Source organism: Harpia harpyja, chromosome 9 (assembly GCF_026419915.1).
Source record: "Harpia harpyja isolate bHarHar1 chromosome 9, bHarHar1 primary haplotype, whole genome shotgun sequence".
Taxonomy (NCBI): Eukaryota; Metazoa; Chordata; class Aves; order Accipitriformes; family Accipitridae; genus Harpia; species Harpia harpyja.
In genome coordinates, this window is record NC_068948.1 from 3,136,502 (window position 1) to 3,162,350 (window position 25,849).

The 25,849-nt window shown below is 64.8% G+C and overlaps 1 protein-coding gene across 1 annotated transcript in view; it reads left to right on the forward strand.

Moving 5' to 3' along the window:
* LOC128145485 (genetic suppressor element 1-like) overlaps positions 1-25,849 on the forward strand; it is a 100,650-nt gene that overhangs the window by 69,858 nt on the left and 4,943 nt on the right. The window contains 7 exon segments of the mRNA XM_052795645.1: positions 17,036-17,254; positions 21,012-21,211; positions 22,735-22,916; positions 23,081-23,278; positions 23,548-23,739; positions 23,862-24,184; positions 24,690-25,014. Coding sequence (XP_052651605.1) covers positions 17,036-17,254; positions 21,012-21,211; positions 22,735-22,916; positions 23,081-23,278; positions 23,548-23,739; positions 23,862-24,184; positions 24,690-25,014 — 1,639 coding nt within the window.

Here is a 25,849-nt window from a genome sequence, read left to right on the forward strand (position 1 = left end):
AGGAGGAGGAGGAGGGTGGCGGATAATTCGGTTGGGCCGATGTCGCAAAGGTCCGGGCTGGTTTCCCAATGGGGCTCCCCAGGCGCCGTGCCTCGGTTTCCCCATCCCGGCGAAGCAACGGGAGCTGCCGGCTTGGGGTGCTGGGTGCTGGGGCGGCGTTAGGGTTTTCTTGGCAGGGTGGGGAGTACAGGCAGCGCAGGCAGCGCAGGCAGCGCGCCCCTTTGAAGTGGAGCCCAACTTCCAGGAGTGAAGCAATTCTCGTTTGCATAATGAACAAAGAGAGCAGGGGGGAGGCGAAACCCCAAAGCCCGAGCTGGCAGGCAGGCCTGCCCTCCCTGCCTGCCCTCCCTGCCTGCCTGCCCGCTCCCCCAGCCGCCTGTAATTACAGGTTTATTGCCTGTACAGCTATTGTGTAATGACATGTTTGCAAATTAATTTTTACGGCTCATGCCATGGAGGGGAGTGGGGCGGCGGGGGGGGGGGGAGGAGGGGTCCCCCCGGTGCTTGCGTGAGCCCAGCAATATCAAATCAACCCCTATAAAAGCGCGGGGGCCCCCGGCGGAATTGGGTGACACGGTGACCCCGCAGCCTTTCCAGCCCAGGGTGGAGGGGGGGGGGTCCCCCTTGCACCCACGCTAGGAGGGGGGACATTGAGTTTAGGGTACAGAGAGCGGTGTCACCCCATAAGTGACATTTCCTAATGCACCAGCGAGGCGTGCGGGGGGGGGTTTGGCCAGGGAGGGGGGAATTGGCGGGGGAGCAGCAGCACCCAGCACCCAGCACCCCGCAGGTGGGAGCACGGCGGCACAGGGGAGCTGCCTCGGAGCGAGCGGGACGCGAGCGATGACTCAGGGGACAGGCCAGAAATACTCCCAGCGCCGATCTTGACAGATGTAGGTTAGGAAGGAAGAAAAGACATAATAATAATCCCCCGACCTGGAATTAGAAAAGCAATATTTAACGTGGGGAGCAGGGAGGAGGAGGAGGGCGCAGTTTTTCACCGGCTCCGTCTTTGCCAAACGGGTTCCCGGGGAGCTCGGCTGAAAGGGCGCGCGTGCGTGCGTGTGCAAGTGCATGCACGCGTGTACGCGTGTGCCCGTGCATGCGAGCGCGTGCATACACGCGAGGGCACGCGCGCGCGGACGCAAGCGTGCCTAAGCGCGCGCGCGCCTGCGTTTGCAGCCAGAAGACCTTTTGCAAAGGCCCTTTCTGCTCGCTTGCAGCGAGCGCCGGGCCCAAATCTCCCCTCCGTGGGGCCGGATGGGTTTGGGGTGATACCGGCACCCCCAAGCCCCCCCTCCCCCGGGGGCCCCACGATCAGGAGCAGGCAGGGGCAGGCAGTGGGGGCCTGGGAATAGCCTGTATCTTTAAGCTGTTTGAAGGGCTGGTCATTATCATACAGGATGTGGCTTCTCTTGCAGGGGCGAGATATCACACCTCGCCTTCGTGAACTTTGGTGTTAAAAGCAGCCGGCGGTTTGGGAAGAGAGGGCCAGAGCTGGGGGGGGGGGGGAACTGGGGGGGTGCGGGGAGGGCAGGGAGGGGGACACACACACACAGCACACATGCACACTTACGTACGCGCGCCCATAAGCGCGCACACCCCGTGCAAGCGAGCGCGCCCGTGCAAGCGAGCGCGCCCATGCAAGCCAGCGCGCCCATGCGCGCCTGGAGCGCGCAACGCTTCTCTCCCCCCCCCCCCCCCACCTCCTTTTCCACCCCGCCTTGGCTGATCGTTTGCTTAAAGCAAATTAAGCCGGGCCCTCGTTACTATGGTGCAGCCAGGATCTCCAGCCTCCCTCGCTCTCCCCGTAATAGCATTTATTAGCCCTATTTGCCTGCAAGCATGTCTTCCCGGATCTGCTAATGCATCAGCGGAGAGGGAATGGGGGAGATCCTATCGGGTGGCTGATTGCAGCCCCCGTCGGGCGAGCGAGGCCGGGCAGGGGGGGTTTGGGGGTGCGGGGGGGGGACACGACACGGTGGGAGCTCACCCCCAGCCCCCTGCGCAGGGGCCGGGGCAGGCAGCCTTCCTGCGCCTGCCTTTTGTGAAGCAGCGGGCAGCTCCCGGCAGGCAGGAAAGTTGGGTTATTTATTGTTTTATTTCCTAATTTCCCTCCTTAAAGCGACTGGGGGGGCTTGATTTTTCTATTTTTATTTTACACCCCCCCCCCCCCTCCGCCTCCATCGGCAGCTGTTTGAAAACAGCATCCCGGAAAAGACAAAAAAAAAAAAAAAAGAAAAATAAAAAAATTACTCTGTCTGTAGGCGAGGAGGAGGAGCGGGGTTTGAGGGGGAAGGAGGCTTCTCCTGCCCTCCCGTCCCCGGCTGGCGGGGTGCCCCCGGGGCTCGCCTCCCCAAAAACACCGGGGATGAAGGTTGAAGCCCGGGGGAAGCGGGACGGCGTGACGCGAGGAGGAGGGTGCCGGGGCGAGCAGCTGCCTGCCGCTCTCCTGCCCGCTCCCCTTCATTAGGGGAGACAAATCTGCTGTCAAGTAGCCAGATTTCCAATTTACCGATAATGATTCTTGCATGAAAATTGATCGAGGGGCAAGTCTGCCGCCTCTCGCTCGCCCGGCTTGGCGCAGCCCGGAGGAGTCTGGGCTTTTCTTGCTCGCCTCGGGACACGCCGCTCGGACGGACGGACGGACGGACGCCGGCTCGCACCCCCGCGTGGGTCACCCACCCCACGCCGCCAGCACCCTTTCTCCACGCCGGGTGGGTGGTGGCGGGGAACCCCACCGCACCGGCCGGCTCAGGGGGTGCGTTGTCCCCCCCACGCCGAGGGTCCCACCGCCTCCTCCTCCTCCTCCTCCTCCTCCTCCTCCTCGCTGCCTTTTTGTGTGCCTGCGATTCGCAGCTCGGGGCTCAAGCGGCAGGAGAACCCCCGGGAAGGCGTCACGCCATGGCAGCCAGGCTCCTGCCCTGGCCCCGCCGGTGACAGCCGCCACCGCCACCCCTCCGCCGGCGCCCTGGGCTCGCTGCTCTTTCAATTTTTATTTTTCCTCCTCCCCCCACGCACTTGATTCCCCCCCGCTCCTCCTCCTCCTCCTCCTCCTCCTCCTCCTCCTTCTCCTCCTCCCCACTCCACCGTATTTTTTCGCCTCTGGTTTATTTTTCCAACCCCCTCCGTGTGGCTTGGTGCTAATTTTTGGGTTTTTTTTTTTTTTTTTTTTTTCCTTTGCTTCCTGACACATCCTCTTCACCTTGGGTCTTTCATTTTTATTTTTATTTTTTTCCTGGCCGCAATGGAACTGTAACATAAATCATGTTTGGGTTGAAACCACCTCTCTATTACTTACCAGGTAAGGCACCGAGCGATGCTGCCGCCGGCCCCCCCCCCCCCCCAGCCCCTCTCCCCCCCGGGTTCTCCCTGCAGGGTCCCCTCCAGCTTGGGGACACCCCTTTATCCGCCCCGGCCAGCGGCAGCTGAGGGGGATTTGGGGGTGAAGTTACTTTCTCCCAGCACCTAATAGGGGTTTTGGGGTCCGGCGAGCTTTGGGGGGGGGAGCAGGCAGCCCCGGCACGGCACCGCAAGGCTCTGCAGGGTTTTGGGGTGCTTGGATCCCCTCTTCTTTTCCTGCTGCCGCTCCCTTACCCTGGGGGTTTCTCCCCTCCCCGAGGAGCCGGGGGGTTCTCGCCGAGGAGGGATGGGGAGAAATGCCGGGTGAGCGGTGTTTTGGGGTGGGGGGGTCCCTGCTCGCAGCCCCGCTGCTGCTCGGTCGCAGGGACTCGGGGCACCAAAGTTTGCTGTGCCGCCCCAGCCGGCAGCACCGGCCCCCGCGGCAGCTGGCGAGGAAGGGGGACCCCCCCCCTCCGTGTGCTTGGGGGGGTTTTGGGGTGTTTTGAGAGCATCGGTGGCGAGGGGGGCTGGGGTGCGAGCTCGGGCGCGCGCGTGGGTTGCGCGCTTGCGGGGGGGGTGCGCTCGGGGTGCACGTTTGGGGGTGCACGCGCAGGATATGAGGTCGGGGTGGGAGCTCAGGGTGGGAGCTTGAGGTGCTCTTGGGGTGCAGGCTGAGGGTGCATTTTTGGGGTGCACGCTTGGTACGCTCAGGCTACTCAGGCTGTGAGCTCGAGGTTCTCTTGGGGTGCACAGTTGGGGTTCACGCTCGGGGTGCGCTCCGGATGCAGCCTTGGGCTGTGAGCTCGGGCTGTGAACTCGAGGTGCTCTTGGGGTGCAGGCTCGGGGTGCCTGCTCAGGGCGCGCGCTTGGGCTGCGAACTCGGGCCGTGAGCTCGAGGTGCTCTTGGGGTGCACGTTGAGGGTGCGTGTTCAGGGTGCGCACTCGACGGCGGGGGGGGGGTTCACCCTCCGGATGCGAGCCTGGGCTGCGAGCTCAGGCGGCGAGCTCGAGGTGCTCTGGGGGTGCAGTCTCGGGGTGCGCGCTCAGGCTGCGAGCTCGGGGCGCGCTCGGGGGTGCGCTCCGAGAGGCGGGGGGTGGCGGCGGGGCCCCTCTCCTGGGGGGGGCCGTGCCCCCGCGTGGCGGTTTCCCCGCGGAAGGTTGTTTGTTTCAGGAAATGGCTTTTGCATGTGGCAGTTGTTACAGGAACGAGCGGCTCTGCCCGAGCGCGCCTGCGCCGAAGCGCGCGAAGGCGAGCCGGGAAGGGCGGCCAAGGGGCGCCGGGGTTGAACTTGAGGGGGGGCCTCCTGCCCCGGGAGGGGTTGCGGTGTGACATCCCTCGCAGGGGTTGTGCCACGGCGGGGACACGGGTGACCTGCTCGCTCGTGGCACCCCGCTCGCTCCCGGCACGCTCTGACCCTGCGCCCTCCTCCCTGCCGGCCGCAGGGGTCCCGCTCCCCGTCGTCCCCCCCCCACGACGCCATCCCTTTGCCCGCTCTTTGCTGGTTCTCAGCTGCCCGCAGCGGCCGCGGGCAATGCCCACCCGGCCTCGGTGCCGTCCCCCGCGGCGGGGACTCCTCCAAAGGCTGCAGGTGCAGGGAGATGGATCGGGGGTTGGTTTTGTTTTTTTTTTTTTTCCCCTTAAATTCCATATTTAGCACGCTCCGGTCGAACGGGGGTTCCCGGCGGCAGCTCCTGTTGCGTGAAAACTTCTGGCTTTGCCGTCGTTGCTAATGCACTAATTCCTGTGCCCTGGAAAACCCTGCTCCGGCCGGCTCTTCTCTTTCCAGCCACCTCGGAGGGGAAATAAAAAAATCAGAGGAGAAAAAGCAAGACAGAGAAGAGCATGGAAGTGTCAGGCTGCGAGATTTAAAGCAATTAAGGGAAATTACGCTCGAGGCGCTGGCAAGCAGAGAGATTGCCGGCGGCAGCTGCCGGGGCGTCGGGAGATGCTGGTGGGCCAGGTCGGGTGGGAGCAGATGGAGACGTGAACCTTCCCCCCCCCCCCGCCGTGGGCTGGTGGGGGTTTCGTGAGCGCTGGGCCGGTGGCGGTGACTCAGCGGCGCGCGAGTCCTGCCGGGGACTTGTCACCGCCTCGGGGACTGCCTGGCCGTGGCCCGTGTCCCACGCTTCTCGGTGGCTTGCTCTCCCGGCTTGGCTAGCACGGGGTCCGGCCAGCTCTTCGACGTCCCCCGCATCCCTGCGGTCACCGATGCTCCTGTCACCCGCATCCCTCTGGTCGTGGGGCTGGAGATGGGCGACGAGGCTCACGCCGGCTGCGCGGGGGCACCGGGCACGGTGGGGGCATCAAGTATAGCTGAGAACGGCGTGGGGGGGGGCCGGGGAGGGGACCCCGTTCCCTGCTGGTACATGTGGGGACCGTGCTCGGGCTGGCTTGCTTTGAGATATTTGGGGGCACTCGTCACCCTATGGCTGGTCACAGCATCCCTCGGGGACAGCAGAATCCTTTGGGGACGAGCGGCACCCCTTTGGGGACGCAGAGCATCCCCGGAGGGCCTGGCTGTCTGCTGCGGCGGGGGCGAGGGTGGCACCCGAAGGCACGCAGCCTTTTGGGGTGGCCGTCCCCTCCCTAGGGGTGTCCCCAAATTGCCGGCAGCCCCTGGGCGCTGGAGGGACCCTGGGGCTCCCCGGCGTGTCCCCCGGCGGGGCAGGATGGGGCCCTGGGTGCTTCGGCGTGCCGGGAAGGATGGCGGCGGGTGCTGGGGCGGATGCTGCTGACTCAGGACCTTCCCAAATGGTTCCTATTTTTATGCCGGGGCCGGTAATATTTAGCCCCTGGATCAAAAGCAGCTGGAGGGAGCTGGGTGATGCCGCTCGGCGGGTGCCGCCGGCGTGAGGCGTGAGTCACCGGCGATTTTTGGCAGCGCCAGGCAGGGGCGGCCGCCCCCCGGGGTTGGGTTTGGGGGTGCTCGGGGCTGAGCCCCCCCCCCCCCCATCTTGGCAGCCTCCGGCTGGATGCTGGGGTTGGGGGTTGCCCTTCCTCATCCTCGCCGGGTGTGTGGTCGAGGGGTGCTCGAGGGCGATGCTTTTTGGGGTGCTGGGGGGGGGGGGGGGGCTGGGTGATGCTGGGGGGGGGGGGTCTGGGCTGGGTTGGGGTGCCGGGAAGCCCTCCCGCCTTCCTCCCTTGCCCACCCCACCATCCTCCTCCTCCTCCTCCTCCTCTCGCCAGTCCTAAATTCGGTTGCCACGGCAACCATGTCAACCACTTTCCAGCATCCCCGTGATGGTTTGAGGAGGGGAGGGGAGGGAAGAGGGGAGCCAAGGGAAGGGGGGGGCGGCGGGCGAGGGCTGCATGGCCGGGGGGGGGACACACACGGGATGAGGGACATCGCCCTGAGATCGGGGCTCGGGGTGACGCTTCCCAGATGGTTTTTCCCCGCTGGGTCCCGTCTGGCGAGCGGGGGCCGGTGCCAGCCCGGTGCATGCCAAGGGGTCAGGGCTGGGGGTCCTGCCCTGGGAAGGGGGGTTCGATTGCAGCCCCCCCCCCAGCTCCGAGCAGGTGGGTGGGTACCCCCAAAATTCGGTGCCTGTCTGCAGCCATCCTGCTTGTGCCAGGGCCCCGCTGGTACCCGGGATGTCAGTAGCCACACAGCTTGGAGGGGGGGTGTGTGAATTATTCCCAGACACCCCCTTCTTCTTCCTTTTTTTCTTCCTGCCCCCCCCCTCCCACTCCGTAATCTCTTTATTCCTGAGCTAAGCCTGGTTCCCAATGGTTTTAAAGGCAGATTTGCCTGTAGCTATATAGGACAGGGTGTAAAGCCGGGCGGCTGTGCGGGTGGGTGTGTAACGCCAGCGCTGGCATCACCCCGCGGCGGGTGGGCGCCTGGCTGTCCCCCCCCCGGGAATGGCTGCGCCGGCACGGAGCCACGGTGCCGCCGGGGGGGGGAAAAGCAGGCGAGGTGTAATTACCCCAGCGGGAGTTTGGCCCGCGATGAAAGCGGGGTACCGCTGCCGCCGCCATGCAGTCATCCCCCCCCCCCGCCACCTCCAGCATCCCTCCTCCCGGCACTGCCAGAACCCCGATGCCCCGGGGGTCCCTGGGGTGCTGCGGGTATCGCTCACCTCCAAACCCACGCCGGGGTTTTTGGGGGGGGGGAGCAGGTGCTTCTTTTCTCTATGGTGTGTGTACCCCCCCCCCTTTCCCTTTCCTTGGCACCGGTTGGCAGCACCTGCCGGGGACGCTCCTCCTTGGCACGGCATCGCGGCACGTGCGCGGGCACCGCCGGCGGCAGCCACGCTCGAGGCACCGACGGCAGCCGGGGGGGGGACGACCGGGGCCAGCCCTGCCCCGAGCCTGGGAGCAGGGTGCGTATTTCTCCCCCACCCCCACCTTCCCATTTTATTATTAATTTTTAACTTTATTTCCCGAACGCCGCACTTAATTAAACGCAGGCGCCTCTTGCCACGAGCTGACGCGGGGTATTTATTACACCAAATGTCGACGGGGAGGATGCTCCCCCACCGCAACACCCCTCCGACGGATTATTTCACCGGCGTTAAAAGCGGGGGGGTGACACCCCAACCCATCCCACCCCCCCCGCGAGGGGCTTTGCGGGGGAAGGATGCTGCATTTCTGCATCACCAAGCTTTCTCCTTCCCCCCTTCTTCTAATAATAACGCTTTAAAGATGTTTGACATCTGTAACAAACAGCTGGCATCCTGTTATGGAAGAATGTCCTTTTATTTCGGAGCAGGTTGAACTGTCATTAATAGTATAATTAGGTGATTATCGGCGTACAGCAGAAAACTGCTTAATTGCACAGCCAGCTTTGCGAGGATCCCCGGCTCCTTTATTGCTGGATTTGTTTTAGCCGCCTGAATTTTTTCGCGCTGTGTTGTTGTTTTTTTCCACGTTGATTATTATTTTTTAATGCGCGTGGCAGCTGGGGGAGTGTGGCAGCACCGGCAGCGCCGGGGGGGACACACGCACACGCGGGGGCTGGCACCGGTCCCCCCCGTGTGTGTGTCCCCCCAGATCCCCAGGGGATTTATTTTTAACCCCATGAGTGCTGCAGTTGGTGAAAGGGGTCTCGGAGGTGGGGTTGGTGGGGTTTTGCTGGCTGCAGCACCCATGAGTGGGAGCACCTGTGGGTGGGAGCACCCACGGGTGGGAGCTGACCGGGTACGGAGTTATTCGAGGGAAAAAGAAGATGTCTTTGTTAGCGGCACCATGCCATCAGCTCCCGGTGGGGAGCAGAGCCACGGCACCGCTCGGCGCGGGGCAGGAGGGCACCCGTCGTGCCGGGGAGCCTTCACCCACCCTCGCCCCCCCTTGCAGGCTGGGACCCTCCTCTTCGGGCACCGAGCCCCTCTCCATCCCCACGGCGCATGGGGCACGCACGTGGCTCGCTGCGGCGCTCGAGCGGCTGCGACGGAGTCGGTCCATCCCCATCCCCGTCCCCATTCCCGTCCCCGGGATGCGGCGTTTTGGGGGCAGAGCAGATTTTTTGGCGCCCGCCAGACAATAGCGCTTTGTATCTCCCCCCGGTGCCGCCAAACACACTTGTTAGCGCCACAGCTTTGTGCTGTAAATTTCCATGGAGTAATTACGTCTTAATTTATGATAATCCTGGGCGGGCGGTGGAGGGGGGCAAGTGCTAGTCAAGTTTGGAAGTTGCCTGCCGGGGCCCGGCGTCTCCCGTGGCTGACGCCGACCATGAACTTCTCCATCTCGGATGGGGAGAGCAGCGTCCCCGAGCGGGGACCGGGGCTGTTCCCGGGGGGAATGGGGAGCGAGGCCACGTGGGAGTCGGGTATTGGTCCCAGTTTGCGGAGCAGGAGTGTCCCCAGTACGATGGCCGGTGATGCCGCCCATCCCACCACCCACCCAGGAGCTCAGGACCCCAAGGGTGCGTGGGCTGGGGTCATCCCGGGATGATGCCAGCATGCCGTGCCGTGTCCCGGTGCCGGTTCTCCCAAGCAGGAGGGAACCTCTCCCTTCCCGCAAGCCCTCAGCACCACTCCGGCATGGGGCCGGACCCTTCCCCCTTCCCACCGCTGAATGGCTCATCCCGCCTTTGTCTGGAGGGCTTATTACCGGCAAAATAGAGGCTCTTTTCCCTCGGCCTTCCCAGCGGGCAAATTAGACGCTTTGGCAATTTTCGAGGAGGATGATGGGGAGGGGAGGAAGGCTCTCATTGCCCGGCGGAGGATCCCAGCGCCAGGCAGGGTGCTGGTACTCTCTGGCAAGGGTGTGGGGTGGGAAGCGAGGGGCTCCCGATGTCCCCTCCAAAGCCGTCGAGGCACTGCCGAGAGCTGCCTTGGGAATCCCGTGGGATTTGGGGAGCGTTTAATGCACGCCCTGTGGAGGGAGGCAGGTTTGGGGGATGCGTGCCTGGTGCCACCGAGCATCCCCCGCAGAGCTGGGAGGGTGCTGGCACCCATGCGTCCCACCACCCGTTGCTGACGGGGGCTGTGGGTGCCGTGGGCACCCTCTCCCGTGCTCCAGGGTGGATTTTGTCCCCGGAGAGGGGTAAAAGCCCGGGGCTGCGCCCGCTGCACCTGCAGCTGGGTCCCTGTTGGGAGGCAGCGTGCACCCACTGACATTTGCCAAGCGTAAAAATTCAATTAATTCCAGCAGGCAGATTAAATATAAGTGAATTTTAATAATTTGCTCGAAAGGCTGAGGATTACTGTAGGCGAAAAGGGAAGATGCTGCGCGAGCGGGGGCACCGGCCAGCCTTCTTGGCACCGGCCTGTGGGATCGCCGGTGCTAATCACCCTAAATCCCGGCGTGGGAAGCGGGGTCCGCTCGCCTCGGCACCGAACAGCGCCATGCACGATTGCCCTGGACCCGGGTTTTGGTTGACCTTCCCCTGTGATGAATGTGCCGGAGCTGTCCCAGCGGTGCTGGCAGCGGTGCTGTGCCCGTCCTCGGCACAGTCCGGCTCCACGGGCATCGCTGCTGCTTCAAACCCTCCTCACTGGTGCCCATTTCTTGGGGGACTTTGTGGAGACGGTGAGACCCATCCAAGTGGCGGTGGGACCCTGGGTTGTCCCTTGGGGACCCCCACGGCACGGCGCAAGGGGACCCCGGGGTCCCGGGTGAGGAGCACGCCAAGGTCTCCCCAAGACGTCCGCAGCATCTTGTAGCTAAAAAGCCGGTGACGTGGGGCACCGATTGCTAGCAGATGGTGCCGGTATTAGGAAAATGAAAATACATGCAGTAAATTTGCCGTTTGCCAGCGTTAATTTCTTATCCCAAGGTAAAACCTTCCCTCTGGCCCATGCTGGGCCATCTGCACAGTCATAAACCACGGGGCTGCGATGCGTGCGGGGGGACCCCGGGAGCGCGGGGGAGACCCCCCATTCTGCCCGGACCCCCGGCTTTGCCGGCAGCACAGTGGGATTGATGGAGATTGCCCGTGACCTTTGCTAGGACACGAGGTATTACCATTAATACTTCTGTATTTCCGGAGTTCGCGCCATGCATAAATCTCATATCAAGCTGGGCGGGCAGAATAATCTGCCAGGCGGCGTTATTAATACCCGTTATTAATACCCGTTATTAATACCCATCACCCCCGGAGCCCTTCGTTAGCTGCTCGCGGATGGGGCGAGGGATGGGGGCTGCGCTGTGTAACACCACCCCCCCATCCCAGCCCCTTTTTGGGGTGCAGCCGGGGCGGGCGCTGGGAAATCCCCGGCACTGGCTGAGTCACCGGCTGCTTTCCGCCGGCGGCGGGGGGGGGCCCCTGCGGGCACCCACCCCCATCATGCTGGGGGGCAGTTTTTACTTCTGGACCCCCTTGGCTCTGCTGGAGGGGGCCAGAAGCACCTCGAAGGCAAGCTGGGGGGTGGCAGGAGGCATCCCCTCGCCTTGCCCTGGCACCTCCTAAGTCTGGCCCGTAGCCCCCGGCTCGGCTGGGTCCTGGCCCCCCACCCCTGCCTGCAGCCCCCTTGCCCTGCCCCTGCCCCCCCCTGCCCCGCCAGGACCTGCCCCGTGCAAGATCCAGCCTGCGTGAAACTCTAATCTCCAATTTTATTCGCTCGGCTCCAGCCGATTTGCATAATCCACATAATCACCCCGGTTTTAATTGCCCACAACTCTGCAGAAAGATCATGTGGTTAAGTGGTAAATCATAATTAGATAAATAATTGGCTTGGCCGCAGCAAGCTGCTTTGTTATACCTGCCATCTGCTGGGCAAGGGCTTCTCGCACCGAGAACAATGCGCCGCTGACGGCAAATCCTGCGCTGCCCGCGGCAGGGCTGCGCCGAGCTGCCGGCATGGGGACATGGACCGGGGATGGGGACGAGGGACGCGGACGGGAGGGCATTGCCCGCTCCCGGCCTGTGCAATGCCCGGTAGCACCGTGCAAGGTTTGGCAGCACCGCGCAACGCCTGGCTCTGACCCACGCGTTGCCCAACGGCACCGTGCAATGCACGGCGGCACCGTGCAATGCACGGCGGCACCGTGCAACGTCCAGCGGCACCGTGGAATGCCCAGTGGCACCGTGCAATGCCTGGCAGCACCACGCAGCGCCTAGCCCTGTCCCACACCATGCCAAATGGCACCGTTCAATGCCCGGCAGCACCATGTAATGCCCGGCAGCACCATGCGATGCCCGGCGGCACCGTGCAGTGCCCGGCGGCACCGTGCAGCACACAACAGTACCATGCAACGCTTGGCAGCACCACGCAATGCTTGGCAGCACCGTGCAGTGTCTGGCAGTGCCGTGCAATGCGCGGCAGCACCATGTAATGCCCGGCAGCCCCGTGCAATGCCTAGCTCTCTCCCGTGGGATGCCCGGCAGCCCCCAGCGGTGCTGCGTGATGCCTGGCACCCATCCGTACCCCCTCCAAGAGGAGGAGTGGGGGCTGTACCCTGCTTCCCCCAAAGCAAGGGGGGCTGGCACCTGGATCCAGGCAGCGGGAGCCGAGAGGAGCCCCTGTCCCAACCTGGATGCTGCAGAGAGGGGCTGGGGGGCCAGCAGCATCCTTTGGGCACAGGCACTTTATTTTTGAAGCCCCCAGCCGGCACAGGAGGTGGAGGCTGAGTCTTGGATGGGGCAGAAATGGGGAAGAAAGTTGCTTTGAAGCGAATCTTTCACCGACGTGATTTCCCGTGGGCTTAGAAAACACCCGGGGCTGGTTGGGCTGAGCACGGAAAGGCAAGGAAGGGAGAAAAATAATCCTGCATCATGCTGGCCCTGGCCCCTCCCCGGCGCTGCGCCCTCCAAACGAGCTCTTATTAGTTTGCTTGTTGTCGTTTGCCAGATCAATGGTCCATGGAGGAGTGATCGATGGAGACCCAGCCGGCTAATAGTGCCGCACGCTTGGACGCTTAGTGCTGTGCTGGGCTCCTTGGGGAGCCCCAAATCCCGTCCCTCGCCGGCAAGGTGCTCCTCGCCCCGGGGGACCCATCCGGACCCCTCCAAGGGTGCTGGCAAGGTGGGGGATGCTCCCGGGATGGGTCCTGAGCTCTGCCCCGAGGACCCTAAAACTGGACAGAGGCTGCGCCTGCATCTCGCCATCCGTGGGGACACTTGGGAACACCAAGCCTGGCCACCTCCCTGCGTTTGGGCTGCGTGCCGGGCGGTGGGGAAGGGAGGGCAGGAGCGCGGTCTCCGATCGATCGATTAATTAATTAATGGAGCGTGTCGCAGGTGAGGCGGCAGAGTTGTTTTAAGGACGGGGGGGTGGAAGATGTGCCACGGCTCGGCAGGACATCGCCGGGAGAGGAGGTGGTCCCCGCTGCCTGTCCCTTGCCTGTCCCCTGCCCGCTGGCTCTCGAGGGGATGGCGGGGTGCGTGGGGGGGGGGACGATGGGCACACGCTGCCCCTGGCCTCCTGCCCTCCCTCCTGCCCGCGCAGGCAGCCGCCGGGGCCCTGCCTGCTGCATTCAGGCAGCGCAGGGGGGACTTGACAATGCGAGGCCATTAGCATTGAAAATCCATGCAAAGCAGCTGTTCCCGCTCGGAGCGTGCAGCTGGATGCGGTTCCGGAGCGGGAGCCGAGGGTGCCGAGAGAGGGAGGAAAAGGCTTGGGGACCTCGTGCCGTAGAGCGTCACCCCAAATTTCCTTTGGGGACCCATCCAGAGCCAGCGTGGAGGAGCCGAGGTCCTGCGCGGTGGGTGCGGATCCGTCCCGGGGGAGGATGCGGGATGCTCATCTCTCCCTGCTCCCCCGGCCTCCCGCCGCGCTGGGTTTTTTTCCGCTCCATTTGCCAGGGGCTGGAGCTGCTGCCTGATCGTATTTGGTAATAAATTATTAGTTCCAGCGCTCGGGAGCCCGGCAGCTCAAAATAGCTGCTTTTAAAGCAGGCGGCTGGTGCAGGTTGAGTTCAATGGCAATCTGCTCTGAAGGGCACTTCATGCTCATTAGGGGCCTTTCAAGGTGCTGGGGAGAAGGGGGGGGCCCAAAACCAAGGTGCTAAACCTGCCCGCACCGCATTTCCCGGCAGCTGCCTGCGGCAGGGACGGGGAAGCAGGGGCGGGCAGCCGGCAGCAGTACCGAGTCCCCCTGCCCGCACCAATGCGGGAAGGATCCCGGGGTTTTGGGGTGCTGGGAGCCCCGTTCCTGCCCTGGCACTGCCCGCTCCTGCCTGCCCGCGGCGGCTGCCGGCGTGTTTATTTGTCTCCAGCCCCACCAGGCAGCCAGACTGGTTCTGCTCTCGCTGCCGGAGGAGGCTCCCGCTGCCAAAAAACCCGCCAGCGTCATCAGGAGCAGATGGAGAGAAGATGGCACGCTCCCAGCTCCCAGCTCCCAGCCCTGCGCAAGGGGATGCAGGGGGACGGGGTGCGGGGGGGGACGACGGGGGACGGGACCGGGCAGGGACACCCCCCTGTCCCCACCGGGAGCCGCGGGCTCGGGGTCCTGCACCGTCAGGGATGCCAACCCCACGGCTGGTGCCACGTGCGGCACCGTGGGAAGGGGTGCCAGGATGCGGGGTGGCACAGGGAAGGGTGAGGGGGTCATGGCGATGGCCTTGCTGTCCCTTCCTCCTCCTCCTCCTCCTCCTCCTCCTCCTCCTCCTCGTCCCACCGGGCAGGGACCTGCCTGCAGCCAGCAGGCACCGGGAATGCCAGACGCTCCCTGCGCCGCTGTGCCCGCGCACATGCCACGGGAGGGACGGGGACAAGGGTGGCACGTCGCCCGGTCCCCAGCCTCCTCCGTGGCCTCAGCGGGGGACCCAGGAGACATCCCCCCCCCCCAGCCTTGGTTTGGCAAGGGAGGAGGGTGTGCAGGAGCGAAGGCAGCGAGTGGTGCCCGAGGGCAGGTACGTGGGGGGCTGCCAGCTCCTCTCCCTGCACACCCCCATAGGGCTGGGGGCAACGGAGGGGCAGCCTGCCCCGTTTCGGGGTTCGGCTCCCCACCCCGGTGAGGCAACCGCTGGCGTGACCCCAGGGCCACTGCCGAGCTCCGAACTTGACCCGTTTTTCCGCACGGATCTGCCTGCCGGGAAAAGCAGCCGGGGAGGGGCGGGAGGAGGGCGAGAGCCGGTTGGGGGGAGGCCCCACCTCGCCGTGGGGTGGCACGGCATCCCCAGCCACCACCGGGACGCCGGCACCCGCGGAGGTGAGCGGTACCCACGCCGCACCGGCGACGGGATGCCGGAGGGACCGGGGGTACACGCGGCGCGGTCCCACGTTCGCCGTCCCCACGCGGATGCTCTCGGCCGCAGCGTGCCTCAGTTTCCCCAGATGGCAATTCTCCCGCGGAGCAACCCAGGGACGCCCGGACAGACGGACGCCACCTCCGTCGGGGCAAGGCGGGTGAGCGGCGCTGGTCGGGCCCCAGCCGGGGCGGAGGCGCCGATTTTATCACCGGGCAGGAGCGGCAAAACTGGTTTGGAGCCCAGCTGGGGCAGCGGCACAGCTCGAGTTAGCGAGCCAGCTCCGAGGCGGGGGGGGGGGGGAAACGTGAGCTCTCCGCACGCTTTCCCGGCGAGCTGCTGGCTCGGAGCTGCCCCACGCTCGCCCGGCAAATCCCAGTGGGATCATGAGTTTGTTGGGAGGCGTTTGGGGCCGCGGAGATCAGCTGAGCATCACACGGGCGATGCTCCGTCGCCAGCCCCCGTGCCCTGGCGAGCGTGCGTGAGTGTGCTAATCCTCGCCGGCTGGTTGGGAAAGCGTTTCCAACCTTGGATTGGGGCTGGGGGGGGGGGGTTACGCCGGGTTTAATAGCTGGGGAGAAGCTGGGGGGCACGGGGAGGTGCAGGGCTGTGCTAAGGGGATGCCAAGGCAGTGCCTGGGGGATGCAGGGCTGTGCCCGAGGGATACAGGGTTGTGCCCGAGGGATGCAGGGCTGTGCCCGGGGGATGCAGGGTTGTGCCCGGGGGATGTGGGGCAGTGCCTGGGGGATGTGGGGCAATGCCTGGGGGGCACGGGGCTGTGCCCAGGGGATACCACTGGGGTGCTGCAGCCCCCTGGGATAGCGCCTGGATGCACGGTGCTGCAGGCAGAGCCCGGTACCCCGCTTTCCAGGGGGGGTACCCAGGCACTTATCCGGGGGTCCGCGGGCCGGTGCAAAGCCCGGGGGTGCCCAGGCCAGGCTGGCGCGACGGGTTGGCTTCCCAGCTGTTCTGGTAATGAATTTACATGAGCCGAGTGTGTCGACAAGGCGGCAGTCAATGGCTGAGAGCACCGGAGTTAATAAATGCTTGTATAATGAGGGCAGAGGGGAGCGCGCGCCGCCGTGCCGGCCGCCTCTCCTGGGGCCGGGGGGCAAAGATTAATCAACGCTGAGTGGCACTCGCGGCCCCCCCGCCCCGGCTCCCACGACGCCCGCCGCTTTGCCCAGGCACCCTCTGCCGCGGGATGTTCCGGAGGTCTCCGGCGTCGCCGGTGCCTCGAGCTGCCATCGGTCCCGCTGGGAGCTGGGGGGGGCTGCCCCTCGGCCCCCCCACCGCCCGCCTGCCCACCTGGGAGCGGGGCTAATTTTAGGCTGGTGTTAATGAAGCTGCTCATTTGGAAGTCTATTTTAAGGGCCCTGACATCAGCAGTTGCTGTTTTGGGAGGTGGAGAGCCCTGGAGTGGCCGGCTGTGATAGCTGGGGGGGGGCACAGGGTGGGCTGCACCCTGCCACTCAGCAGCACCCGAACCCCCACCCTTAGGGGCTACTGTGCCCTATAGAACCTCTGTGCTTTGGGGTGCAACGATGGGGACTTGGGGGTGCCGTGGTGAGGATTTGAAGGTACAGTGGGGGGGATTTGGGGGTGCAGTGGTGAGGATTTGAAAGTGCAGTGGGGGGGATTTGGGGGTGCAGTGGTGGCGATTAGGGGTGCAGCGGTGGTGCTTTGGGTTTTGGCAGCACCACGTGAGTCAGGGGGCTGCGCCCTTCCCCATCACCTCCATCAGGACACTGAAGTCCCCGTGACCCCCCCAAAACACCCTCTCCCTTCCCACGGGGCTCCGCTGAGCCCCTCCACGCCGTTATCTGGGAGCGGTCCGGTCTGCGGGATTGCTGGGGCCATGGGACACCAGTGGCAGCTGCTGGCCCCTGCGTCGCCTTATTTTCCATGGGCGAGCTCGCTTTGTTAGGTAAGCGTGCGGGGCTCGTGCCCGCCTGCTCGCTTCCCCCCCATGGCATGAACTCAGGATGTATTTTGGGGTGGGGTGGTGAACCAGAAGGAAGGTCTTGCTTGTCCTGCTGGTTGTTCCCTGCTCCCGTGGGGATTTGGGGATCCTCTCTCCCCGCGTCCCCGTCTAACGTGGGCTGCTCTTGTTCGCAGGCATGAGCCATGAGCCGAAGTCGCCGTCCCTAGGAATGCTCTCCACCGCCACCCGCACCACTGCCACCGTCAGCCCCCTCACCCCCTCGCCGCTCAACGGCTCCATCGTCCCCAATGGCAGCCCGGCAGCCAGCAGCACTTTGTCCGTCCAGGCAGCACCTTCCTCCAGCTTCGCCGCCGCTCTCCGCAAGCTCGCCAAGCAAGCCGAGGAGCCCAGAGGTAGGGGACGATGATGGGGACGGGGTCCGGGGGGATGCTGAGCATCAGCGCCCTTCCCCGCCGCCGCCACCCAGGAGCCGGCGGATGGCGTTTTCTCGCCATTTCCCGAGCTAATGTCTTTCCCCGGCGTCGTGTCTCGAGAGGGCAGTTTAGAAATTCAATTCAGCCGGAGTAGTCCAAATGCCGTATCACTTGCCGTACCCCGCGAGAAAGCCTGGGAGAGCGCGGTGCAGGGGGACCTGTCCCTCCCTGCCCCCCCAGCCCTGCTTTCTCCCACCATACTTCACCAAAATGCCGTTTTTTCCAGAGGCTCCTCAAATCTGTTCCTTCCCCAGCTGAATTGCCTGGCTAAACAGCAAATTTGAGTGCCCCCCGGGAGGTCCCCGTCCCTTGTCACCCTGTGACGGCCTGGCTGCCGCATCCTCCATCGCACCCCCCGTCTCTGCTCGGGCGCGGGGTGCAGCTCGCGATGGGGGGTGTGAGCTGCTGTCGCGGTGCCGGAGCACCCTGAGGTCCCTGCCGCTGCGGGAACCGTGTCCTGCGGGAATTGCCGGGGGTGTTACCGCATGTGCAGGGGGAGGCAGCTTGTCCCCGGACTGTGAAGCGTTTCACCAGGAGACTGCAGGCGTCATCGATTTGCAACGAAATAGTATTTATCCCTGGTGTTTCCATTGGTGGGTGTTCCCCGTTGGGTTATTGCCCACCGCCCGGGCACTTTGGTCGCTGGGGAGGATGCCCGACCCTTTGCAAGATGTTTTTTCGCAAGGCCCTGTTTGCAAGGTCTTTTTGGAAGGCCCTTTTTGGAAGATCCTTTTTGGAAGGCCCTTTATGGAAGATCCTTTTAGCAAGACCCCTTTTGCAAGGCTCTTTTTGGAAGACCTTTTTCGCAAGCGCTATCTGCAAGACCCTCCTCGCAGCCCCCCGCCAGCTGTGAAATGCCCCAGCACGGCCGTGTCCCGAAGGCTCTGGCGTCGGCTGCTCGCGAGGAAGCACGTGGGGACGCCGGGTCCCCGTGACACCAAAAGGACCAAGGCTCGGTGATCCTTCAGCCTCGCTGGGAGCTCCTGGTTCTACCCGGCTGCCTCCTCCAGAGCCCATCTGCTTCCTTCGGGGCGTTCGCTTGGGTTTGGGGGAATATTTTACCTTTTATTCCCCCTACACCCCCTGGCTTCTGCTCCCGCCATCCCGCTCAGCCCATCCGAAGGGATGTCAGCAGGTTTTGGCATGGATTTCGTGGCGCTGGAGAGAAGCAGCCGCATTCCCTTTGGATTTCCCCTTAATGACTGCATAGTTTGTTTGCAAAAAAAACCCTGTCCTCACCCATCTGGGTGCCCAAAGTGGCTCATCCCTGAGGTTTTGAATAGGCGTGGGTTTGGGTGGCTGTCATGAAGGGGGTTTCTCTCCACACTGTGGTTTTTAGCCCCAGGAAATGAAGTGCTTTGCCCCCAAATCCTCACCCCACTCCCCTTCCCACAACGGGAGATGCTCCGCCGTGGCAGATGCAACCGATGGGGTGATGCCAACCGGGTCCACCCAGGATGGCCGGCTTTTTTACCGGCTTTATGGACTGGCAGTTGTGCCACGGCCAGGGCATCTGTAGGGACATCCCGCTCCCCGACAGCATCCCCAGCTGCAGGGGCTTATCCCGACCGACTCCATCCCAGCAAAGCCCCAAGAAGCCACCGAAGCCATTGCCTGGCCGGGGGCTCCTGCCTCCTGTCCTACCCCGGGCTGTCCGCAGGGTGGGTTTTATTCCACCCCCCCCCCCCTTCCTTTCATTTTTGCCCCCTCCTCCTTCAGGGTCTCAGCTGTTAATTACATTTGCCTGTCAGCCTGGGCTGCTAATCTGCTATCGCCGAGCGGAAAGCGGGAGGTCAGAAAACAAAGGTGACACCATCACACTGTGCCTCTTGTCATCTCCAATCCAGATTAGTTTCATTGACTAACTCCTGGCTGAATACCACCAGTTAATTATAACGATCACAAACCCTCCCGTTTAAAGCCACACAGCGAGAATTAAGGTTCTGAAGTAAGACTTTAGCTTCATTAATTGCCGGGCTCATTGTGATGGTATTGATTGTTAACGCTATCGCGTGGTGAGTAATGGCTTCCCAGCTCAGAGGGGATTAGGCTGCTAATTGTTGTTGGCCTTGCGCTGACAAGATAGACTTCAGTGGGTGTCAAATCCGTATCGGCGGCCTCCTTTGTCGCGGGCAGCCTTTCTCTTTCCCCGAGTCTTGCCACTCTTGAAATGAAAGCGATTCGGAGCGACTCGGGAATAATTAATAAGGCAGGGCGGCCGGCAGCGGGCTGCTCCGCTTGGCCTCTCTGCTCCGCCGAGCATCCTTCTCGCTGCCTGGGGATGCTCGTGCTTCCCTGCGGCATTCCTGGCTCCATCCCGGCGTTAACCTTGGCGCCGGGGTGAGGGGGGGTGAGTGCGGTGAGGAGCGCGCGGGGCTTTCGGACAGGGATGGAGATGATGGGTTGCAGCCTCGCAGGGCGAGGAGCTGCCTTTGCGCGCTCAGGGGAGCCAGCTCGCGTGCTTCCAGGGCCAGGAGCCAGCTTGCGTGCTCGGGGGGAGCCGACTTGCACACTTGAAGGGCGAGGAGACACCTTGGACACACAGGGGAGCTGGCTTGCACGCTTGCAGGGCAAGGAGCTGGCTTGCACGCTCCGGGGAGCCAAATGGCACGCTTGCAGGGCAAGGAGCCGGCATGCGCGCTCAGGGGAGCCGGCTTGCACGCTTGCAGGGCAAGGGGCTGGCTTGCACGCTCAGGGGAGCCGGCTTGCACGCTCGGGGGGGGGACGAGGCCCTTTCTCGGTGCCAGGCTCAGTGCCAGATTGGGGAGCATCCTCACCTCTCGGCTGGCATCCCGCGGCGATCACGGGCCACCCCTCGGTGGCCAGTAGCCGGTCCCTGCCGGCATGTCGGAAACCTTCCCTTGGCCCAGACTGGTGGGAGCAGGGTTTCAGGGGGTAGGAGCCCCCCCGCAAGCTGCCTGGCTGGGTTTTAGGAGCGGGCGATGTGCCGCAGAGCAGATGCTGGGTGCCGCGTGCCCTAGTTAATGTTGAATTTGTATTTCTGCTCCAGCTCTGCTTTTCTACCCACATCGCACTCCCCGCTTTAATTCCATTTTTATTTTTCCCTTGGAAATATCGCCAGCATCCCCAGGGTGGGTATAATTTAAAGTACAGATGTATTATGCAAATAAAGCCAAAGCCTTGCCCAAGGGTTACAGGGAGTGACTCCTTCATCCCAGCGTCTCCGAGTGCCCTGGCTTGTGCGCAGCGACTTTTGCAGCCGGATTAAGGAGTCTGCGGGTTCGGCTAGAGAAGGTGCGGCCGCCCAGGGTTGGCATCGCATCGGTGTCACTCGTGCCAAGGCGAGCAGCACGGTCAGGGCTCGCCGCGCCCATGAAAGGCTTTACGGGAGCTGGGGGGGTTGGCAGTCCCTACTAGACGGGAGCAAGAGGGGGCCCATCCCACCACGTGGGGCAAAGCCTTTTAGCACCGGAGGGAACCTCCCTTGGGACAGGGCTCCCTGGGATCCCCCAGGATGGGAGGATAGGGGTCCAGCCCGGGGGGCTGGAGGGATGCCGACTGCCCTGCGTGCATCCCTGTGCCCCATCCCTGGTCCCTGCAGCGGGGCATCCCACCGGGGATGGCGTGGGATGCTTCAGCTCGTTCGGAGGGCGGTTTCAGCTGGTTAACGGCTGCCTTTTTCCCCCACTTATTTTAATTTTTAATTTCATTTCAGGGTCCTCGATAAGCAGCGAGTCGTCCCCGGTCTCCTCGCCGGCCACCAACCACAGCTCCCCCGCCAGCACGCCCAAGCGCGGCCCCATGGGCCCCATCATCGTGCCCCCGGGGGGGCACAGCGTGCCCAGCACACCGCCCGTCGTCACCATCGCCCCCACGAAGACGGTCAACGGGGTCTGGAGGAGCGAGGGCAGACAGGTATGGACGTGTTTGGGGGGGGTACCCGGCCCCCCCCCCCCCGAAAGGATGAAGGGTGTGGGATGCCATGCATGGCACTGAACGTGTCAACTTTGGTTCGAGGTGCCAGGGGGGCTGCCCCCCATTTTGTCCCTTCTCCCCGCCATGTCCCCGGGCTGCTGTCATCCCCAGGCTGCCATCGTCCCCGGGGTTGCCATCCGGAGGGGAGCGCGAGGAAGAAGGAGAGGGGGGGGGGAGCGGCTAATTAAGAAGCATCGTTAGTGGTTCTCCTCTCCTCCGCACGCTACAAGCAGATTCCCGGGGGGATTATGCCACTTGGAAAGACTAATTAAACCACAAAGCGGAGAGGCGATGGGAGGGGATGAGAAACGCCGAGGGCGGCGGGGGGAGAAAAATAAATTGAACCGCGATCCCCGGGCGCTCGGAGGGGAGCATGGGGTGTCTGGGTGCTCCCCACCCACCGTGTCCCCCCGCCGTGTCCCCCCCTGTGTCGCCTCCTCCCCAGTGACCCCCGCAGCACGGGGGTTAACCGAGCGTGGGTTATTGTCTGGCAGAGCTGCGCTCGCAGCGTGACGCCCCGAGACGGGGAGGTAATTAGAGCAGAGCCTGGCACGCACAATAAGCCTTAATGCAGGCAGCGGAGGCGGCAGGGCGAAGGGAGGCGGGGGGGGGACGCCCTTTGTGCCGGCCGCGGTGACCTTGGGACCGTCCCCGATGGCCAAGGACCTGTGACCTGCCCCGGAGGGTCTGGGGACCGGGACTGGATGGGTGGGGGGATGCGGGGGGCTGCCACCGTCCTCCTCCTCTAGCCGCTAAACGGAGAAGATGCAATGAAAAATAATGATTTTTAAACCCAACCTTGCCTTGCCGGAGGTCACCCCCCTAACTGCCGGGGACCCTGTGGGTCACCCTAAGGGGTCCCCCCTTGCCAGGGGTCCCTCCCCAGCTGGCGTGGGTGCCAGGAGGGAGCGACCTTCATCCCGGCGCCGGGGATGGGGAGCTGATGGAAGATGGCTGAGGCCCCGCGGCGGGGTGGGGGGGTGCTGATGCCGGCCTGTCCGCGGGGCCGGGGGGGGGATGCCGGGCTGACCCCTGGTTTATGGCGGCTATCAAAGGGCTGCTGGATTTCCACCGGCCGTGTCCGTATCCTCCCCGGATGATTAATAGCTCTGGAGAACAAAGCGGCCCGTAAATCTCCAGGCAGGTAACGTGTGTCCTGCTGTCAGCGCTGCCCCGGCTTCGGCACCCCCTCTCCCACCAGTGCCCCCCCCGGCGTACCTCCCCTTGGACCCTCAAGCCCCTCCAGCCCACCTTTCGACAGCCTGGATGCGGGAGGATGCTCCGGTGGATGCATCCTCCCCTGGGTACCGGTACCAGCCGGGGACCCTACGGGCATGGTGGGGATCCGCCGAGGGTCTCGGGGTGGGGACACAGCAGGGACCCCCCCCCCACTCCGTTCCCTCACGGGGTCCCTGCCACCCCCCTAACGCCCGGCTCGGCGTTTCTGCCTCTTTGCCTTCCAGCAAGAAGCAGGGTCACGAGGAAGCAGCAGCGGCGGCGGCCGCGAGCGCCTGATTTCGGAGCCCCCCCTCGCCCAGGAGAAAGCGGGGGGCCCCGCCGTCCCCTCCCACCTCCTGGGGACACCCTACTCCTTCGGGCTGCCCCACAGCTCCGTGGTCCAGGACTCCCGCTTCCCGCCTCTCAAGTGAGTCCGGCGGCGACGGATGGACTGGGGTCGGGGTCGGGGTGGGGGGGTCGCAGGCTGCGGGGCGTCCCCTGTGAGCTCTGGTCCCACCGAGCATCCTGGGGCGAGGTGCCATCTCCTTAGGGGGACAGGGTGGGATGGTGACCGTCTCCCCGTTTCCCCAGCCTGCAGCGGCCGGTCCACCACGTGGTGCCTCCCAGCGCCGTCACCGAGGATTACCTGCGCAGTTTTCGTCCCTACCACACCGCCGAGGACCTCCGCATGTCCTCCCTGCCGCCCCTCGGCCTGGATCCGGCCGCCGCCGCCGCGTACTACCACCCCAGCTACCTGACGCATCACCCCTTCCCGCACCCCGCCTTCAGGTGGGCATCGCCAGGCTCGGACCTGGGGGTCCCTGGGGGATGCCGGTGGCCGGAGGACGAGCCTTGGGGGCTGCGGAGGTTGGAGCCTGATCCGGGGAGGACGGTTGGGCTGCCCCGAGGGCATTTTGGGGGGGCTCTGCGAACCCCTCTCCCGGCAGAAGGCAGCCCCCGTCCAGCCTGGGATCGCTCCCGGGAGGTCAGGGAGGGAAATTGGGGGTTTCTTTGCTCCGCTGAGCGGCACGTCCCGCTGAGCGTCCCCGTCTCCCCAGGATGGACGAGTCGTACTGCCTGTCGGCGCTGCGGTCCCCCTTCTACCCGCTGCCGGCGCCGGGCTCGCTGCCGCCCCTGCACCCCTCGGCCATGCACCTGCATCTTTCGGGGGTACGGTACCCCCCCGAGCTCTCGCACTCCTCCCTCTCCGCCCTGCAGTCCGAGCGCATCTCCAGCCTCGCCGCCGAGAGGTACGGGGGGGACGATGGCCGGCGGCGGGGGGGGACAGACAGGGCACCCCAGCAGGGGATGCTAACAGGCGCCTGGGGGTTGTTTGGGGGGTGGTGGTTTTTTTTTCGGCTTTTCTTCGCAGGCTGCAAATGGACGAGGAGCTGCGGCAGAGGGAGCGAGAGCGCGAGCGCGAGCGGGAGAAGGAGCGGGAGCGAGAAGCCGACCGGGAGCGGGAGAAGGAGCGCGAACGGGAGCGGGAACGTGAGAAGGAGCTGGAGCGCGAGCGGGAGAAGGAGCGGGAACGGGAGCTGGAGAGGCAGCGGGAGCGTGCCCGGGAGAAGGAGCTGAGCATGGTGAAAGCCATGGAGGGGCCCTTCCTCCCCGTGGCCGAGCTGCACGGGCTGCGGGGGCACCCGGCCGAGGAGCGGGGCAAGCCGGTGGAGCCGCTGGCGCCCAGCAGACCAGGTAACGTCCCCACAGGTGACACTGGGTGGGGTGGGGGGGGGCCGCCGCCTTGGGCGCAGCTTGCCACGGTCCCCTTTTCCCCTCCAGATGGCAAAGCCGAGGGGGTCGGTGGCCCCGGGAGGTGGCTCGAGATGGATGGAGCCGGGCTCTCCCGGCTGCCAGCTCGCTTTTTTGCCAAAAGCCCAGCTGCCGCGGCTCTCGGAGAGGCGGCACGGTGCCTGTGCCATCTGACTTCGGTCCGGGGCGGCAACGCGCCCGGTGCCGCGGCACGCCTGGCAGCTGGGCTGGCACCGAGCGGGCAGCCCCCTCGTGCCCTGCGGGCAGGGGAGCGCCGGGCTCTGGCTGGCGGCTGCCCCGCAGCTCCGGGTGCCTCCCGCCCGCAGGGATGCTCGGCGGGGGGCCCTGAGCACCCCAAAATACCCTGATGGCCAACAGATGGCCACGGGTAGCCCCCCCCCGCCCCGTTTCCACGCCCTGACTCTCCGGCACCCCTTTTCCAACCCAGAGAAGCTCAAGGACTCGGTGCTGCCGACGCCAAAGCCCATCCAGCACCCGCTGCACCAGCCGCCGGCCTCCCACCACCCCGTACCCAGCCTCATCCCCAACCACAACGTGTTCCCGCTGCCGGGGAGCAGCGCGGCCACGGCGCTGCTCATCCACCGCACCAACGAGGAGGAGAAGTGGCTGGCCCGGCAGCGCCGGCTGCGCCAGGAGAAGGAAGATCGGCAATCCCAAGTCTCGGAATTTCGGCAACAAGTGCTGGAGCAGCACCTTGACATGGGGCGCACCCCGAGCCAGCCCGAGCCGGACCATCGGCCGGAGCATCCCAGGTAGGGATGCTGCCAGCCCCGCTCCAGGGACGGAGCTTGCCCCTAAAACCTAGTTGCATTTTCCCACGTCGCGGCCATCCCTGCTGTAATCTCTATAGGATTTTTTCCCGTCGCCCCACGGCTGTGCTCGCCCTGATAGCTGGTTCTGTCCCCCCCCCAGCAATGAGGTAGCCGTCATCCCATAGCCTTGCCCCTCGCTCCTTGCACATCCCGCCGTGCTCGCCCGGCGCCAGCAGGTCCCCGTCACGCGGTGCCAGCCAGGCCGGCTGCGCTGGCAGCGCCGGGCGTTGCCGGTGCCCGACATCTGCGCGGCGGCGGGCGACGAGCCCGGGAGGTGGCCGGGGGCCAGCGGCGAGCGGCCAGGTGCTGCCCAGGCACCCGGCACCGCTAATTGCGGCTCCCCGCCGTGCAGCGGACCCAGGCGAATGGATGTCCCGTTTTGGGGAGGGGGGCACCTGCCGTGAACCTGGGCGATTTTTGGGGGGGGGGGGTGGGGGCAGAGGAGCGTGCCTGCCATCCTCTGATTGACAGGGGCTCGCTCACCCCCATCGCCGAGTGCTTAAGCAGCGTGGGCTCATCCAGCCGGCTCTGCCGCCAGCTCCCTTTGTTATTTTTGGGTATCCAGGGGATTAGCGCGGCTCATCGAGGATAATAAGGAGCGGATCGCGGGGCGGCACAAAGGCGAGTGCCCGCCGCAGCCTCTTTTTCCCCGTCCCCTCCTCCCACCCCAAACCGGAGAGGAGACAGCAAGGTCACCCCGAACCACCTGCAACCGGGGGATACTCCATCCTCATCCCCATCCCGGGGCTGCCCGTATCCAGCATGGAGGGAAAGG